At 46.1% G+C, this 19,941-nt stretch overlaps 1 protein-coding gene across 1 annotated transcript in view; it reads right to left on the reverse strand.

Annotated features, from left to right (window-relative positions):
• The window catches only part of ANO7 (anoctamin 7), a 2,026,240-nt gene that overhangs the window by 572,073 nt on the left and 1,434,226 nt on the right, over positions 1–19,941 (reverse strand). Inside the window, exons 14-15 of the mRNA XM_069213645.1 lie at positions 5,736–5,825; positions 5,534–5,636 (exon numbers count right to left, since the gene is read on the reverse strand). Of these exons, the coding sequence (XP_069069746.1) occupies positions 5,534–5,636; positions 5,736–5,825 (193 nt within the window). The remainder of the gene's footprint in view (positions 1–5,533; positions 5,637–5,735; positions 5,826–19,941) is intronic.

Raw genomic sequence — 19,941 nt, forward strand, 5'->3', positions numbered from 1 at the left:
ACAAATAATCATAAAATGTAGAAAATATCTAGATACAAAAACAAAAAATCTAATTCAAGCACACCACATTCAAACTAACCAACAATAGACAATATAATGAAATAAAGAGAGATCATAATACAGATACAACAGAATTAATACAATAATTCATAGAGAATAAAAAATATATATACATACACAAAGGAACAATACTCAATAGCTGATGAATATATATATATAATAGTCTAATACAAAAATAATCTATATTTAAATTGAAATTATACAAGGCTGCATCAGTGACTGCCGCAACCTACGGTGCGGAACTCTGGGGTCACTGCAATTTGTACAGATTAACCCTGACCGAAAATAAGTTCTTACACTTATTGTTACATTTACCAACTAGCACACCCCTTATTCCACTTAGATGTGATCTGGCTCTAAACCAAATACACTGTGTAATTGCATTAAAACCGTTACTTTACTGGGTGCACTTATTGTCCTCTGAGCACTTGGGCTCCTATGGGGTAGTTATGCTATAGCTATTATCTACTGACAAAACGGTATCAACCCCCCTGGCTAAAATATACAAAGGATCTGTGCAACTGGATCAAAATGGAAGAGATATGGAGGTCCCCACAGAGCATAATGAGAAGCATGGCACAGCATGTAAAGTATCTATGTTGGGAGGCGGTATTAATCCAGATTTGGCCAGATCTGATGATAGGCAAAAGAACAGAGCGATTCCTATAGCATAAGTGCTCACCTATGTTTGAACATTACCTGGATAACATATACCCAGCTCAGGCCAAAAACCTGTTTATCAAATTTAGACTAGGGATCTTGCCACTGAATTCCTTCACCTCTAACTGGAAAAAAGACAACGGTGCAACTAGTTTTTGCCTTTTTTGTCTGACGGAAACAGAATCCATAGCTCATTTTATGTTTTGTTACCCAAGATATTTAAAGCCCAGGACAAAGTAGATCATTCCTCTTTGCAGGTCCCTCGGCTCCCTGAAACATCAGGAGACGCTTTGCATACTAATGAGTGATACAAGTGAAAAGCGAGCGTTTGCAGTTGCTAGCTTTTTATATAGCGCTTGGATTGCGAGATCCAGGGAAACTCTCAATTATGTAGATCCAAATTCCTGTACGGTGGTAACTGGCTGAAAATTGGGATTGTAATGGTGTCTATGTTACCTTTATTCCATCTCAACAACAGGTGTAAAATCACTATGCTGGTACATAGACGAGGGCTCAGATTATGACAGAATGATTACTGGTGCTAAGAACCTAAAGTTATAACATTAAATGCCTGCAGTTATCTCCATCAGGTTTCTTTTAAACTACCTTTTAAACCTTGAATTAGCTACTTTATGAACTGCGAACTATTTTTCTAAGATTTTACGTGATGCTAAATATGCTATCTTTTTTATGACATTATTTATTTTGTAATTTATTGTGTGTACCACGCTTTTATGGCTCTAGCCGAAATAAAGTTAATAATAGTTGGGTAGTATTTAATTTTTTATGTATATCTATATTTATTATTTTTTAAATACGTTATTAAAAATATTACTGTAACAAAATGAATGTAAAAACTGTAAAATGCTAATGTCCATATCATTAAAATAATAAACATAAAATGTACTGTGAAATACATACTTTTTAAAAATCTCCCCACCCCTATCTGACAAAAAAACAATATTGTGCAACTAAAAGAACTGCAAAACCATTATGTATATACATTAATACAAATCAAAATACACATTTCAACATTTTCATATTAATAAATTATCTTACTAAACAAGCAAAAAATTATAAACATAAAGAATCAAACACACTAAGATATATTCCATACTAATAAACACTTACATGGAATATCTGTAGTTCTGCTCAGAGGTGGTAGAGGATGATGAGGGTAAGAGTTAGAAAATAATGTAGCTATACATCATCTTGTGTCCCATGACAGTGAGTGAAAGTAACATTGAGAACTTTGTCTTTCTTCCCCTCACTCTTCTCCAATGAGCTTAGGTCCTTATTGTGCCTCCAACTGTCAAGAACATCAGCGCACATGTGCTTTCCAAGAACAAGGCAATATAGGACTTGAAGACAGGACTGCATGCAAACATAAAATGCAAAACACAGTACCAGTCTATGCAGAGCTCCAGATACTGGTAGACCAGACAGTGCCTTCTGGGGCACAGGAGAAGGTGGGGCTCAGACAGGAATCACTCAGAGTCACACTTGCGCTTTCAATTTCACCGAAGGAACTGTCACCATAAATTGCAACGCCAGATATAACTAGGGGCCAGATGTATCATGAAGGCCTTTTGCGATTCGGAAATACCGATTTTTAAGAAATCGCTATTTCCGACTCTCTAAATGCCATGTATCACATTTGCGAATCGGTAATAGCGATTTCTTAAAAATCGCAAATGCTATTACTGAATCACAAATTGCTATACCGACCCCATTCGCACCTATGGGCCTGTTGGCCCATATCTGCTAATTTTTTGCATTTCCAAAATTGCGATTTCTTAACTAGAAATCGCAATTTTTGAAATGCAAAACCCCAGGGTGCTGGAAGCCTAAGGCCCCCTCTGCTGCACCCCAAAATTATTTTTTTCACCATGTAAGGTGCACACATGCCAAAAGGGCATGTGTGCGTTTCATGTAAGTTTTAAAAATGCATTTTTTAAATTTGCACATGGTTACCACAAGTTCAACTTGGGGGTAAATAGCGATGCTTAAATGCCCAAATTGCATTTAGGAATTGGTTCAAACATGTGCTAAGCAATTGCAAATAAGGATTCCTTATTTGCGATTTCTTATTTAGAGAGTCGCAATTTGCGACTCTCTAAACAGGGTCGCAATTTTAAGGAATTGCTATTTTAGTGATTCCTTAAAATTGCGTTCAGAATGTCTTTCATACATTCTGAAATGGCATTTTGCATTCGCAAACGGGCATTCGCACCATTTGCAAATGCAAAATGCTATCATACATCTGGCCCTAGGTGTCTGGAACCTTTAGCTATTGTGTGGACTGTCATGTTTTCAATTTGCAACCATTATGAATCCCTCACTCTAGTTTTGTTCCCCGCTTCTCCAGATTTTTCCACTCATTTCTGTACTTTACACTGTTTGTAGCTTGTTTTGACCTTCTATGTTCTTTACTTTGCAGTCTTCATCGGACTCCACATTGTATCCAGGTCTTCCCTGGGGGCTGGTTACAGTCTACTCTATCTAGAATCCAGTAAGCTACTTATTAACGTTCCCATGCTTTTTATTTCCTTGTGGCTCTGTACTAGCACTCAACCTGTGAAAATGTACTGTGTTTTACAGCTAATCTCCACAGCCCATGTACTACAGACTCACCTATTATGAGGATTTTACCAGGACCAAGTGACAACAGATTCTACTGTTTTCTCTCTTTTGCTTTACCCCCCTCATTTCTGTCTATGGATCTATTTAGGGACTATGGGCCAGATGTAGGAAAAATCCAATTTGCGAGTTGCAAATTGCGAGTCCTTCCGACTCGCAATTTGCAACTCGCAAATTGGTATGCAGAACGGTGTCTCAGACACCGTCTGCAACTCGCTATGGGGTCGCAATGACCCACCTCATTAATATTCATGCGGTGGGTCGCTAATTGCGGCCCCATAGCGAGTCTAGGCACTCTCAAACATGGAGGCCTGCTGTCGTCAGCAGACCTCCATGTTCGTGACTGCTTTCAATAAAGCAGTTTTTTTTTTTTGTTTAAGTGTAGCCCGTTTTCCTTAAAGGAAAACGAGCTGCACTTAAAAAAAAAAAACGAAACCTTTAGTTTCGGTATTTTTTCAGGGCAGGCAGTGGTCCCTTGGACCACTACCTGCCCTGAAAAAAATATTTTGGGTCCATTCACAAACTGGAAGGGGTCCCATGGGGACCCCTTCCAATTTGCGAGTGGGTTACCATCCACTTGAAGTGGATGGTAACTGCGATACCCTTTGCGACCGCATATGCGGTCGCAAATGGTATTGCATTCCACTCCGAATCGCAAATAGGAATGGAACACCCCTTCCTATTTGCGATTCTGAAATGCATATTGCGAGTCGGTCCCGACTCGCAATATGCATTTCTGCATAGCAAAGAGGCATTTGCGCCTTGCAAACAGCGATTTTCGCCGTTTGCGACGCGCAAATCCTTTGCTACATCTGGCCCTATGTTTCAACTCACACACAGATCTGACCTTTGTAGGTAGGATTAGGATAACCTTTTCCTGCAGAAAATGAAGACCCACCTCACACCCTAGTATAAGAAGGGGTTTGGAGAAGGGTGGGAGTAGTCTGTCGCTTGGGCGCAAGCAGTGAGGGCCCAAATAATGGAGAGATGGATTTGTGAGGAAAAGGGGAAAGAGGAAGTATGGGATGAGAGAGGAGGAATAGAGAATTAAAGGGGAGGGCCTGGTGTCGTGGGCAGGCTAGACAAGTGAAAAATTGTCAGACAATGGAAAGGAGAGCACACAAGAAAGTTAAATCAAAGATTTAAAAAATCAGATTAATGCTGGTTATTGACAGGCTTCTTTTTCACATGATTTCAGCTCCATGATTCTACCATTGAATATAACCCTTCTGAAATTGAGGAACAAGCTAACTATGACTGCCATTATGGCCTCAGTAGGGGGTAAAGAATGCGTTTACATGCACGTTGGTCAAGTGATAGGCACAGCATATCATAGGGGCACTGGACTGGCTTTCAGGAACCTTTCCTAGGAGGGTGTATGAGGTGGGGGATTGTGTCCTTTTTTTCTTCTCAAAGCAACTTTTAAGCCGTGTTCTGTTCCCTACTTGGTCCCCTTACCCTATGAAGCTTTCTTGCCAGATGTGTTAAATTCTTCTTTGTGACAGGCAGTGCGTTGTTCATTGGTAATTTGATAGAGTTTATAGTTTATTTGGCGGGTGTATTCTGCAGAAATGCTGGAATATTGAAAGATGTTGACTTCTGATCTGCCCTTACTGAAAAGTTTGAAATCCAACTTAGCTAGGAGGGACTACATTAGGCCAGACCTCAAAGATCTCTGCTGTATCCCTGTCAATGCAGGTCCTGTGCATAGTCCATAAAGCATATTGATGCAAAAGCCTAGCAAACTTGCAGAAGCTGTCACAGCACTATGCTCTAAAAAGAGCCCTTTCCTCAATGTCCACCCATAGATTCATTTGATGGTCATTTAGGCTGATGAAATACATAAGAAGTTCTCTGGCCATACAAGGACCAACCAAAGTTGGAATTTCGTAAGAAAAAACTTGAGTTTTATTTTTCACGTTAATATTATATAAATAGGTGCAATATACTTTGTATAAAAAGATAGTTGGCAGTGGCAGTTGTTCCCTAAAGTAATGTTTATGGTTGAAGTATTCTAGGATCCCAGTGATCTTTCAGGTCAAATGCAGTACCACTCTTTTGTACTTCCCAATTTTCATTAGCGGAGGCAACCCTTCCTTTTCATTTCTTCATAAATGGAATGTTATATTTACACACATCTAATTGATACACTTGCATGCAATGTCTCACATACCCCATTGTGTAAGGAAATGTGCCAAGAAGATGTAGATTCTGGATAGAATGAGGATGATGATGAGGTTCACGACGGAGCCAGAGATGCTAGCAATGCGAGGTGCCTAATGGAAGGAAACATCGGAGTGTACAGATCAAAAATTCATGTAAAAGATATTCACCAGTCAGATGTATCCACACTCAGAATTCTACTCATCACTTACCAAAGCCACTAGTCCATACTTTGCTACCAAAAGCGTGATGATAGATCGATATAAAATTATAGCGATTAGGAACATCACCACCACTGTGACCTGCAACAGATGAAAAGGAGAGCATGAAGGGAAATGCATTCACAAAGAACTGCTGTGAGCCAACATACACACAAAGGCTAACTGCTATGATTCCATCTGTCCCAATTCACTGTGAGAATAGTAATTTTGAGATCAAGAAATGCAGTCCTGACTAGATATCAAAAACTGGGATCACTGTTCCATTTATGATTACTGGGGCAGCCTACCCAGATTTCCTCAGTACTCTCAAAATCTTGAAAACGTTCTCTCCGTGCAAGCTCTTACCTGAGTTAGTCAAGGGCTAGGGCTATATGGGGAAAGAAGAGGGGTTAGCTGTACAGTAATGAAACTAATCATCCAGCCACCTCATTGATGTGATGCTCTCATCTCTTTGCACTGACTTGGGACCTCTGGGTTAAAGTATAAAGAACAAGCATTAGAGAAGGCCACAAGAATTCTTCTAATCTAACACCTGCATCCCAGGGACACAAGTCTTTAGAAAAGCTGACCCAGAAAGCACTTTACTTACATTTTATGTATCCTGACTACTTCCCTGCCTGCGACTTTTACAGTGACTGCTGAAGCCTTGCTTGGTAACAAGGGGAGGTCTGATGATCTGCCATCACCACCTTCCTTTTTTGCCACACTCACAGAAGGCATGCCAATGCCTTCATAAAACTGACCAGTCTGAGAAGTTGAATGGATTTTGAACATGTTCATGTTGAATTAACCAACATTGAGTTCTAGGGACCCAACCTTAGTTTTGTGATGTATCTTAAGTGCACATCAGTTCCAGTGCAAAACCACTATTCCAAAGCAGTTGCAGAAAAGTTGTCCTTTTCACAGGTTATTAGGAATGGCTGCATATCCAGGCCTACAAGAATTAACAAACCATCATCCCTCCATTCACATTTATGGAATAGCCACTTTTTTATTCCTGCACCTGTCGCTAAATGGTACAGAAGCCAAATAGAAATAAAAAAAATGGGCATTTTGTGAATGGCATGGGGTGGGGAATAGGCAGTGGGTTTGTAAATCATTACCTGTTGCCCCAGATGCCACCATCCCAAGATTCACAGAGTGAAAGCTTTCCGCAATGGGCAGCCTCAGATTTGTGAATCACTACCTCCTGCTGTAACATGTCAGTGACCAATATACAAAGTACGTATTGGGCATTGTGACTTGCTGTCAATGGTTACAAAGAGCAAATATGCTTCTGCAAGTAAAAAACAGTTTAGTACATTTGGCCTACAGCTGGGTAATAACATGCTCAAAATGGGACTTTCCACTCAAAAATAAGAAACCCCATAAGACAGGACACATCACACACACACTAAACAGCGAGCACAGCTCCGAAATGCCATGAATGGACAGCACCATCTTCACTACAGGACACTCCATGCCTGACACTTCATGCATCAACTAATCAGCACCACCCCACATCAAGCAGAATGCCTTACACCCATCCAACACATACTAGTCAGATCATTTTGTAGATACAAAGACTTCCCACCACTGCTAACTACATTTAACACACTCGCAAAATAACTCACTGAGCAAAAGACAAGCCAATGTATCGAGAGAGCAACTATGTACGTCTAATAAGACGTTGAGTCACACTCATATAACTACATAATCTCTTGATCTCTTCATTTTTAAAATACAGTGAATGTAAACAACACCAGCATCACAACTATGCTAACTAAAAGGCTGTAGAATCCTTGAAATCGGGACAAGAAGGTAGCAGACCCCATTGGCGCTGTGAGCCATACTAAGCGCACAACGTGTGATGTAAATGTCTTATGTAACATAACATAACGTGACGTTTGTATCTTGCTCCCATTTCACACTGTCACTTGTTTAATGCTGCTAAAATGTTGAGTGGGATATCCACCACCACTGTATCATTCAATTGATTTATTTATGCACTTTTCTGTAGCACGTGCAGTGCCGTAAGGTGTTATAGTTCTTTACATGAGAAGTGGCAAGTTCCATGCAAATACATGAGTTACATAGTTTACCAAAGCTACAAATATGAGGAAACAAGATAGATCAGTTACAGGAAAGTAAATGAGCCGATGAAAGGTTGCATGTGGGACAATGAATAAGATGAGACAGTGAATTAACCCACAACACAAAAACTAAACGAAAGGAAATTGGAGGAAGTTGTCATAGAGGCTGTACCGAAATATCCTGGTGCTTCCTACTGGTCAGTAGAAAAATCCTAGTGGCACCAGGAAAAAATTAGAGGCAAAGGATGGTTAGCGAAGATAAGCCATGTTAGAGTAGGAGAGTGGGTCAGAAAACATAAGGAGGGGCAGTTAGAGGGTACATGAGACAGGGAGAGGATAAAAGTCATGGGAGAGTCAACGAAGCAATATTAAGTTATTTAAATCCTGCAGTTTTGGAGTGCACATCAGGTCCAAAACATATGAGGTAGGCAAACATTCTTTTTTACAGACATTCATTTTCACACTTAAATCTTTGCATTGTCATCACTTCGTTTTTTCTCATTTTGGGCCTGATTTATGAAAACTTAGCGCCGCCTTAGTGTCATTTTTTGACGCAAAAGCGGTGCAAACTTCCAAAATATATACATACAAAATATAATTATATATTGGACGTTTGCGCCGCCTTTGCGTCAAAAAATGACGCTATGGCGGCACCAACTTTTCATAAATAAGGCCCTAAGTATCAGGCCTAAGACCTGTAGGGTCTTTTGAGGCACTTCAGTCTCCCCTATTTGCCTGACGCTCTACCTCTGTGCTCTCATCTATTGTATCCGCTATTTTAGGGCTATATGTACGAAAGCTTTTTCCCATAGACACAGAATGGGTAAAATCCTTTGGTACATCTGGCCCTAAATTGCTAAGAATATGTGAAAATTCACTGAGACCAAGGTTTACTCATACTTTGCGCTGGATTTCCATCACATAAGTGACATAAACTGTGCAAAGTGTTGAGTCTTGATTTCTTTCAAGCAAGAAGCTTGTTTGGCACTTGAAAGTAGACCTTAACTAAAGCAAATTAGTGCTACACGCTATTTTGCAGTACTTTTCACCAGGGGGGCATATCTTCGCCCAATTGAAAGGTTTTTTCTCTAAACTTTTCTAACTTTGCAAATGTGTTGTAACATACAGCACACGTACAAACTTCTAAGCGCTTTTAAGTTATGCTGGACATCACACGTTCTTGCAGTATTGTACAAGAGGTGTGTGTGTGTTTTTGTCTGTCTTTCTGTCTAAAGGCAGTACCTCGGGCTGCTGGGCGGCGTTCCAAAAAAAAACAAATCCGTGAATTTGGCCCTGTATTTCGGGAACTGCTAAGGAGAGTTCAGTATCTTTCATCAGCTGCTTCCACGCATTGTCTGCATACCATCAGCTCATAGACACAGGAAAAATGGCTCCATATAATTCTTTCAAAACTAAAGTTCTATGACAAAAATGTGGATCACTTTTTCTATTAGCTCTTGCGGCCTGTATGGATTAATTTCTAATCTGTGTCACCTGTTAGAGACCTGGGCAGCCTGTTCAGTGAATTCCTACCGGAAGTTCCCCAGCTAAATTCATTGTCCCACTCCACATAACTTAAAATAGTTTGGGCTTGGTTTCGAGTTTCGGTGCTATTTATCTCAACTGATAAATAATGATAGCATGTAGTACGTTACTTTATTGGGTGACATAAATAACACCTATTACCAGTTGGTTGGGAATAACATGCACATTTTGGTGTTGCACCAAAATCTGCATGATACTGTAAGTACCATATGCTTGTCCACTGTTTCTTGCAGGATTGACCTGCCAAAATTTAACAAAGGTTGAGGTATTTAATATAGCCGTTAATTATCGGATGCGTTAAAATTCCTACCAAATAGTGATTCCAACCTGTGTGTAAACAGGGGGTTATGCACGGGGTGGAATATAATGAGCAACTTGTAATCAGGGCCAAAGTATATTTCACAGTGACAATCGCTTGATTGGCAGTGATGGCTCGTGATCTTTCAAGCTGGTTGGCAGTGGAAATTACTTCAGCAGTTGATATTTTTCAATATTGTTGCTCAAAATTCCAGCAAGCCTGACTTCGTCTTGGAGGGTTCAGATGCTTCAGGAGTGTACCCACACACCAGAGAAAATATTAAAATCAAGCACTAACAAAGCCAAGAGATCACACTTTTAAACAAGCATTGCCAAAGTCAATAGTCAGACCTGTCAGCTTTGCTGATGCTTGTTACATGCATCTTTGCTGTATCAGGCTGTAGCACCTTAAACAGTTTGTAAATGTAAGGAAATGCCTCTTTTTGCATGTTCACCTCCTCATTTTTGATCTGATGCTGCTGTGTTTTTACTCTGGGAGTGCACTGGGACCTGCTAACCAGGCCTCAATGCCAGTGTTATGACATATACAAATTACATGTTGAATTGGCAAAGGCTGACTACGTATATGGTACCCATTGTAATCAGGGCATGAAAGGCAGAGTGTCCACACGACTGCAGCACTGTTTGTGCCACCCTGTGTGTGACAAAGTACAAAATGTCTCCCAGCTGGCCATTGCAGACTAGAAGGACAGTGTTTACACTGTCAGTTGACTTTGCCATTCAAACCAAAGCCAGCCTATCACTTAACAATACAGTATATGTAAGTCTCCCGTAAGGAAGGCCTATTGAGACCTCTGGCAGGGAGCTGTGCATTGTAAATTAGGACATATATTCTTCATATTTCTTAGCAGCAACTCTTCCCAATTGGTGTTTTGCGGTGGATAAGCGAGTAGCCTAATTGACTAACACAAGGTTACCGGTTGGCACCCCCCTGGCTAACTTCTGAATGGGACTACCTAACTGAGTCTCGAAAGGTATCAAATAAACTGTTGTGTTAAACCCAACCTAATGCACAAATAAGATATAATATCACAATTATAGTTTAGCAACTTTTAGACTGTTGCCACTCTGTACTAAAGCCAATCCAGCAGCCTTACAAAGGCCAACAGACAGCGTTCTGCAAGCCTGGTGAACCATGTGAATGACTCCCAGGCTTAGGAACAAAGACAGTTGCCACAGAGTCAGGTTGTACCTCCTCTGCTAGGATTACCACTCACGGTGCTAGCCCAAAAGACCAGCATCATAGAGGAAACCGACTTTCTGAGGGAAGTTGGGATAACACCCCTGAGAAGGATGCCTTTTTTTCCTGTAGACAAAGTGAAGGCACAGCCAGAGAGGGAAAATCCATCCTCAAAGTGTTTTTTCTGTGGGCGCCAGGAGCGTGGTAGCAGCACCTCTAGGGTGGACTACCAAGCTCCTGGGTACCAAAGAAGGGCAGTGTCACCTTGAAAGGGGTAAGAATGTTGCACTCTTGGATAGCCAGGTTCCACACATCACAGGAAACACGTCACTAGGAAGGAGGGGACCCATTGACTAGTGACTACATGGTCCCATCAGTGCTCTTTCCTGGGATGAATATGGCATCCCTGGCTGTCCAAGACCATATTTGTCACACACAAGTGACACTAGCCACCACCTAAGGCGTTCGCCCCAACCACGGTGCAAGGAGACCAGTAGACCAGTATCTGCTGGCCTGCTACTACATACAACATGGAGGACTTCAAGGGATCCCAATCTCTCTGGCCAAAGTTGCCCCACTTCACATGTGGACTGATGAACAACTACAGAGACGTCCCCGTCAACAGCACCACAACCAGAAGATGCTTTGAGCATTTTTTGCCTGTATCCTCAGCAACAGGACTCCATTGATGTCAATGACGGCCGTCCTGTAAAGTTTGGAACATGCTTTAAGAATGCTCTGGGGGCCAGGTAGCTGTCCAAAGTATCCACTCTGGCCCCCTAGACCTATGTCCATTTGGAATTGGTCACCCAACCTGGGATGGAGTAGTTGAACAAACTCTTTCAAACTTTTCATAAGTTTACAAACTTTTTGTTGACTAGTGCTTGTTTGTGGATGCATTTAAAAGTGATATTATCTTCTAAAATCGTTTTTTCTGGAACCCTCAGGTGGATTGGTGTCCAATTTATTTTGTGTTGTGTGACTTTCTTATTTCGGCATTTGGTGCTGTTAAATGCTTTACACTAAGGCCCTCATTGCAACCCTGGCGGTAAATGTCGCGACCGCTGTGCTGACAGCCGCCAACATACTGTGACCGCTGCGGTATACCGTTATGGGTATTATGACCCACACAGAGAAATCCACCACTATACAGACACCCACACAAGTCCGCCAGCCCAAAGGTCAGTGATAAACTCGCAGTATCAAAACCCACACCGTTACACCAACAGAAATACACCCACCGCATCATGACCCACGAATCACCGCAGCAGTCATTCAACCGCGGTAAACCATTGGTGGTACACACAGCTGCGCTCAAAATACACACACACTAACAAAACTACACCACATTGGACAATTCAAACTATACACACCTGACACACATACACCCACACACCCAATCCAATATAAAACACACACTCACAATACCCACAACCCTTTACAATGGAAAAAAATATTGCCAACTGAGAGAGAGACAAGCCAGGAGCACCCACTGATTCAGAGCCACATAACACCATCACCCATACGCCATCCACGCACCTCACAACACACACCACAACACATCACCCCACACACCCTCACACACACCACTCACACTACACCCATGGCACCACAAAGACACCCCAGGTTCTCTGAGAAGGAGCTAAGGGTCATGGTGGAGGAAATCATCCGGGTAGAGCCACAGCTATTCTGATCACAGGTGCAGCAGACGTCCATTGCAAGGAAGATGGAGCTATGGTGGAGAGTCGTGGACAGGGTCAACGCTGCAGGACAGCACCCCAGAACAAGGGATGACATCAGGAAGAGGTGGAACGACCTAGGGGGGAAAGGTGTGTTCCGTGGTAGCAAAACACCAGGTAGCCGTACAGAGGACTGGTGGTGGACCCCCACCTCCTCCCCCACAACTAACAACATGGGAGGAGCAAGTCTTGGCGATCATGCATCCTGAGGGTCTCGCAGGAGTAGCTGGAGGACTGGACTCTCGTAAGTTAAATCTTTACTACTGTATCCCCCTCCCTACCTGCATGCCATCACAAACTCCTACCCCTACCCTCACACCCATCACTCCACCACCTCACATATACCCCACTATCACAACCCACCCATCCCAATACCAAGCCCTGCAAGCAACACCAATGCATGGACACCCATCATAGATCTGCATGGACACCCATCACCACAGCATGCACACTAGTGACAATCACTTAGCCAAATCAATGACATCTTACAAAACCCAAACGTGCCTTGCTAATAACAACCATAGAGGGAAACATATCCATGCACAAGATGGCACACGCAGATACAATAACAATGCATTTACATCCCCACACGACCCCCACGCAACGTCACCAGAGAGGAGGTGCCACCAACATCCAGTCCCCCCATAGAAGAGGCCCACAGTGATGACAGCAGCTCTGCACACCTGAATCACGATGACCAACCTGGCCCATCAGGGACTTCTGGACAGTTGGTTACCCTGCCACAGTCCCAACCCGCCACAGTCCCAACCCACCACAGAGCCTCCCCCCTCAGAAAACACCAGCACAGCACCCACCCAGCGGGCCCATCCCTCTGTCCCCAGGACACGTCAATCAGCAGTGTGTCCACCACTACCGGGACCCCAGGCAACCCCATAAACCCAAGACAATCTGAGACCTGGGGTCATTGGCAGTGGGCACACGGTTCAGGGGACAGAGACACAGGAACAACAGGGAAGCTGGAAGGACTGCTGTGCGACAGGAGGGGGGGCAGGCCCAGGGAACTCACTCTACATGAGGCACTTTCAGGGATCCTGGGAGCATACCACCATTCCCAGGAGACCATGGGCCAGATACTTCACAAGTTGCAGGAGACCCAGCAGCTGCAGGAGGGACAGTACCTGGGGATCAGGGAGGACCTGAAAGACATCCACACCACCCTGGTCACCATTGCAGGGGTGCTGGCAGACATGGCCAACACCATGAGGGAGGCAGTGGCACAACAACGGGCCCCTGACACTAGCCACAACGAAGAACAGCCCTCCACCTCTGCCGGCGCTAGTGGACAGGAGGCCCCGCCACAGGACCAACAGGCCACCAGCACCCCACCCTTGCAGAAGGAGAACCACCCCGCAAACGGTCCCTGCAATCCAGGCAGAAGCCAGAGAAAATTGCCAAGACCCCCGCCAGGAAATGAGACTCTCCTGAATGTGACCCTTGTGTCCCACTCTGTCACCCTGTCCACCTTGTACTACCATTGCTCCCCTTCCTATGCCCCCTTGGACAAGGCACCTGTGATACAAATAGACTGGACTCTACCCTGGACTTTCCTCCTTCAGCAACCCAGCCCATTGCAATACCCCCTCCACTTATTAGCACATAAATAAACACCCTTGGAACAAATACAAGTATGGAGTCTGTCAAATGATTGAAATATGTATTAGTTTAACAAGCTGTAAACGTTGAAATTCGAATGTACAGTTATATATACATAGGTATGACCTGTAGTGGGCAACAGTAAACAACCCAGGAGCCAGAGTGGTGCACAGAGATCTAAAAATAGAGATGCCAGATGTACTGGTCCGCCAAACACACCATCTGCACATTCAGAGAGTGAAAGCTTTTTCTATTCCTGAACACTTGTTCATTTCTCCGGGGGGAGGGGGTTAAATGCTATATGTGTACCATCAATGGCACCAATGATGTTGGGGATATGTCCCAGGACATAAAAGTCAGCCTTCACCGTGGCCAAATCCGACACCTGGGGGAATACGATGTAGCTGCGCATGTGTTTCAACAGGGCAGACAACACTCTGGTCAACACGTTGGAGAACACTGGCTGAGACATCCTTGATGCCATGACCACTGTTGCTTGGAAGGAACCACTTGCCAGGAAATGGAGCACTTACAGGACCTGCGCTAGAGGGGGGATACCTGTGGGCTGGCGGATAGCTGAAATCAGGTCTGGCTCCAATTGGGCACACAGTACTTGGATTGTGGCCCAATCAAGTCTGTAGGTAAGGATAATGTGTCTGTTCTCCATTGTTGCCAGGTCCACCAGGGGTCTGTACACGGGGGAATGTCTTCATCTACTATTCATCCTCACCGGTTGAACTCTAGGGTAGAAAACGGTGAGCAGAGGTCATATTCACACATATGTGAAATAAAAAATGCATATTTTCCTTTACAGAAACAGTATGTGAATATGAAAGTCAGTTGATGTGCCAATGTCTGCTGTGACGCAGTTAGGTGCCATGGCCTGTGCCCCCCCTGAAATGGCGGCTACCTGACCTGTGAGGAGAGACACGTGGAAATGAGGTAATTCCTCTGGTGTTGTGCGCCATTGCGGTTGGCGGTCGAATACCGCCGTGCAACTTGGCATTGGTTATCATTGGGCCCTATGGGTTCCAGGAGCCAATGGTGATGTACGCCGGTGGTGATGGTACACACCGCAGTGGATGTGACCGCCATTTTCTATCTGTTCGCTCACTTGCTACCTGACCTTCAACAGGAGAGGACCTGCAGTGCAAGTGCTGCTGTGACCTGTGTCTGGAAGCGATAATGGCTCGAGTGTCTGGGGAAAGGGCCCCCGCCTTCACTTTGCAGAAGTTGGAGAGACTGGTGGATGGGGTCCTACCCCAGTACACTTTACTCTATGGTCCTCCAGACAAACAGATGAGTACACTGTGAGCATGATGCGTGGGCCATGAATGTATGGATTGCTGTGTGTGTAAGCCTTGGTTAGGGAGGTCTGAGGGGTCCTGGACAGAGTGCTGCATGTCTGGTGGTCAATGTCTGTGTGTGAGGGGATGGGAGGGATATTGTGGGCCATGAGTGTACAGTCTGGACGGTATGACTAATCCCTTTTTTCTCTGCATATTTTCCTGCAGGTCAGCACCCATCAAAAAAAGGGTATTTGGCGTGCCATCGCCAAGGAGGTGCGGACCCTGGGAGTCTTTGACAGGCGGAGCACCCACTGCCGCAAATGGTGGGAGGATCTGCACCGCTGGGCAAGGAAGACAGCGGAGGCCCAGCTGGGGCTGGCCTCCCAACGAGGAAGGGGTGCCCATCATACCCTGACCCCCCTGATGTTCTGCATCCTGGCGGTGGCCTATCCAGAGTTGGATGGGCGCTTGAATGCATCACAGCAGCCACAAGGGGGTGAGTAGAGATTCTGAATCATGACTTTGCATGCGTTAAGGTTGTACCACGAGAGGGTGAGTACAGAATCTGAAACCTGACTTTTTGCGCGTTAGGAGGTACCGGGGTGGGGGATGTGGGCTTTGGATGCCCCTAGGCCAGGGCGAACTGGCAGGGTAGGTCCCTTATTGGGCAGGCTCTGAAGCACTCCAACCCCAGTAGTGTTAGTGGGCATCTACTTCTGGGCAGGGTCCTGTTGGTTTCAGGTGTGCAGCCAGTGGCATTGGGCAATGTACCCCATGGGCTGGTGACTAGCTTTGTAACTGGTAGTGCACGGCCTAGTGCATGGGGCTGATCCCTGTGTGTTGTTGCTTGCATTGACCAAGTGTATCCTCTGTCTCTCCCCCCCTTCTTGTTTTGTCACCCTGTCCTTGTGTGCATTAGCATCATCTGGCAGAGGAGCAGAGGCACTGGCGACGGAGGGAGCTGCATCCCACATGGGCCTGGAGGCCGAATCCACCGACGATGAGGGCACCAGTGCACCAGTGCGACGGAGGGTGAGGGGAGCACCACTACGGAGACAGGAGGGGACACTGCAGACAGCGACTCCTCCTCTGATGGAAGCTCCCTGGTGGTCGCGGACACCTCTGTGCCCACCTCAACAACAGGTACAGCCGCCACCTCCTGCACCAGCACCACCATCCCAACAGCCCCTCAGTGTGTTTCCCATGCCCGCTCACCCAGGAGGTTGGGCCTCTCCTTCGCCCCAGGCACCTCAGGCCCTACCCCATTCAGCCCTGCTGCCCTCAGTGAGGAGGCTATTGACCTCCTGAGATCTCTAACTGTTGGACAGTCAACCATACTGAATGCCATCTAGGGTGTCGAAAGGCATTTGCGACAAACAAATGCATACCTGGAGGGCATTCACTCTGTCTTGGCGGCCCAACAGACAGCAATTCAGGCTCTGGCCTCCGTACTGATGGCAGCCATTGTCCCTGTCTCCAGCCTCCCCCCTCCAACTTCCTCTACCCAGTCCCAATCCCCTCAACCCCAACCTATCCCAAGCACACCTTCAGACCAGCATTCACCCAAATCAACACACAGGAGTGGCTCAGGCACCACACTTCATCTCACATGCATTCACACACGCACCATCCCCATGCAGACACACCACAATCCACTGCCTCCACTGTGTCCCCCTCCTCCTCGTCACCCTCCTCCCTCCCAGTAGCGTCTCCACTCACACCTGCATGTACTACATCCTCATCCACTACCTCCATCACCAGCATGCCTATCACTACACGCCCCTCACTGGCAGTCACAACCCCCACATCCATGCACACGTCCCCTGTGTCTTCTCCCACTGTGTCTGTGACCCCTCCTCCAAAAGTACACAAACACAAGCACACACCCACCCAACAGCCATCCACCTCACAACAGTATCCAGCTCATGCACCTGCACCCAAACACAGCAGACTGACACCTCCTACAAGAACTCCCTCTTCCTCCACTCCCAAACCTTCACCCTCTTCCCGACCCAATGTCCCTAAGAAGCTTTTCCTAGCCAACATTGACCTCTTCCCTACCCCTCGCCCCCCCATCCTTCACCTCGGGCCAGGGTGGCCAGAACCCAGCCCGGCACCTCAGCCACCAAGTCCACGTCCGCTGTGGTTTCTGCAGCTGTGAGAGGCTCTAAGGAGGCACCCATCAACCCAGCCAGTGTGCCACCAACACCTGCCAAGGCCAAGAAGGTTCCGCCACCTGGCAAGGGCAAGAAGGGGACAACATCCAGCAAGGAGAAGGAGGCACAACCAGCCAGCAAGGCCAAGTCAAAGACTCCAGCTGCCAGAAGCAAGGAGACACCACCATCTGCCAAGGGCAGGAAGGGGCACAGAACACCAGCCAGGGCACTTCAGCCGTCCAAGGCTGTAGGTGAAGGCCTGGAGGCTACCACCACAACCGCCAGTACCGCCATCTGCACTGCGGCCAGCAGCACCACTGTCAGCAGCAGCAGCCCCAGTGGGTAGCCATCCGAGGCTGCAGGGGAAGGGCTGGAGACTCCCCCCACCACTGGCAGCACCACCACCTGCACTGTCGCAAGCACCACCACCTGCACCACCGCAAGCAGCACCACTGGCAGCAGCCCCAGTGGGCAGCCGTCCGAGGCTGCAGGGGGAGGGCTGGAGCCTCCCCCCACCACTGGAAGCACCAACACCAGCACCGGCACTGCCACCACTGTACAGCCGTCCCTGCAGGCGGATGGACTGTAGTCCTCCCACCATGGAGTGTCTTGCATCCTGCCCACAGTAAATCATGTGGGTCTGACACCCAGGTGAGTGACTGTGACCTTGCACTCCACATGTGCTACATCACAGGGCACAAAGCCCCCTCCAGAACCAGTGGAAGAAGGCATCCACTCACCCTATCCTTGCCAGGATGAAGCACTCTGGGCACAAAGCCCCCTCCAGTACCAGTGGAAGAAGGCATCCACTAGAGAGACTTTGGCCTTGCACTCCCCAGGACCAAGCAGTGGGCAAACCACCCACTTAAGAGACTGTGGCTTTGCACTCCCCAGGACCAAGCAATGGGCAAACCACCCACTTAAGAGGCTGTGGCTATGCACTCCCCAGTACCAAGTAGTGGGCAAACCACCCACTTGAGAGACTGTGGCCTTGCACTCCCCAGGACCAAGCAGTGGGCATGGAGCCCCCTCCAGGAGCAGTGGCGTTGTACCATCTCCTGGCTGAGGTGCCCCCCTTTCCCCCTGAGGTGCCTGTGTGTTTTCGACCTGATGCCCCTGCAGTGTTCTCTCCGTATTGAGGCAGGAGTCAAGTGAGGGCTTGGCCCATGTCTTTGGCCCAGTAGGCCACAGACATTTTGAGTCGGCATTGTTCCGCCTTTTGTATATATTGTATATATTGTAAATACTGTTTTTGATTTCTGAATGTATTTCTAAGTATTTCTAATATTACACTCATTTGACTCCATTCCTTTTGTCCTCGCGTTATTCCAGAGGTTTACGGGGTGTATATGTAATGTTGTTGCATGTGTTTTTGTGTATGGTGTTAGGGGTGAGGGTAGGGGTGGGGGTGTTGCGTGTTGCGTGTGTGTGTCACTCTGTTTTTCCTCTCCCCCTCCCTTGTGTGCTAGGTGCAGTACTCACTGTGGTCGTCGTCGCTGGCGTTGGTGCTCCTGGTGTATGAGCAGATACACCAGCATGGGGAAGACCTGCAGCTCGGGCTCCATGGCGTCCTAGTTCTTCCTTGAGTGTCGAGAGGTGAGCCGTTTCCCTTCAGAACACTGTTTCCACCGTGCTTTTGATGGCGTTGGTACGGCCACGAAAAAGGTGGCAGATAGGCCTCTTGTAATACAGTGGGCAGAACCTTGTCTTCCGCCTGGCTGTTGGCGGTTATCGCCGCGGTGTTTGTTGCTACTACCATGGCGGTCAGAGTGTTAAAGTGGCTGTATGTGTTGGCGGTTTCTGCCGTGGTCATGATTCCATTTTTTTTTACCGCCGCTTTAACACGGACCCGCCAGGGTTGTAATGAGGGCCTAAGTTACTTTGCCAAGCCTTACTGCTCTCAGCCACAGCTACCCAGAAATAAGTTTGTTAACTAAACAAGCCTGACTTGACCCAAGAAATACTGCATAATAAGGCCCCACAGCCGTATCATACAGTACACCCAAATTTTCAAATTATAGGACCCTGGAGTCCGTCAGATTCTTTCTCTGGCAATCTCACTCGAGTGAGACATAAATCCTTTCTTGTGTCAGATTATGTCATTACCAGAGGTCATTGGAGTCACAAAATAAGTTTTCTGACACAGGGTGCAGTTCAAGTATGGCTTCAAAATGTATTTGCATATTCACTTTTGCAAGTCTATTTTTGTGTGCTTGTGGTAATGCTGGGCTGTGATGATATTCGTTATATCATGTCTCTAAATGTACACCTATATGGTCTTCAA

Source organism: Pleurodeles waltl, chromosome 11 (assembly GCF_031143425.1).
Source record: "Pleurodeles waltl isolate 20211129_DDA chromosome 11, aPleWal1.hap1.20221129, whole genome shotgun sequence".
In the NCBI taxonomy this organism is placed as follows: Eukaryota; Metazoa; Chordata; class Amphibia; order Caudata; family Salamandridae; genus Pleurodeles; species Pleurodeles waltl.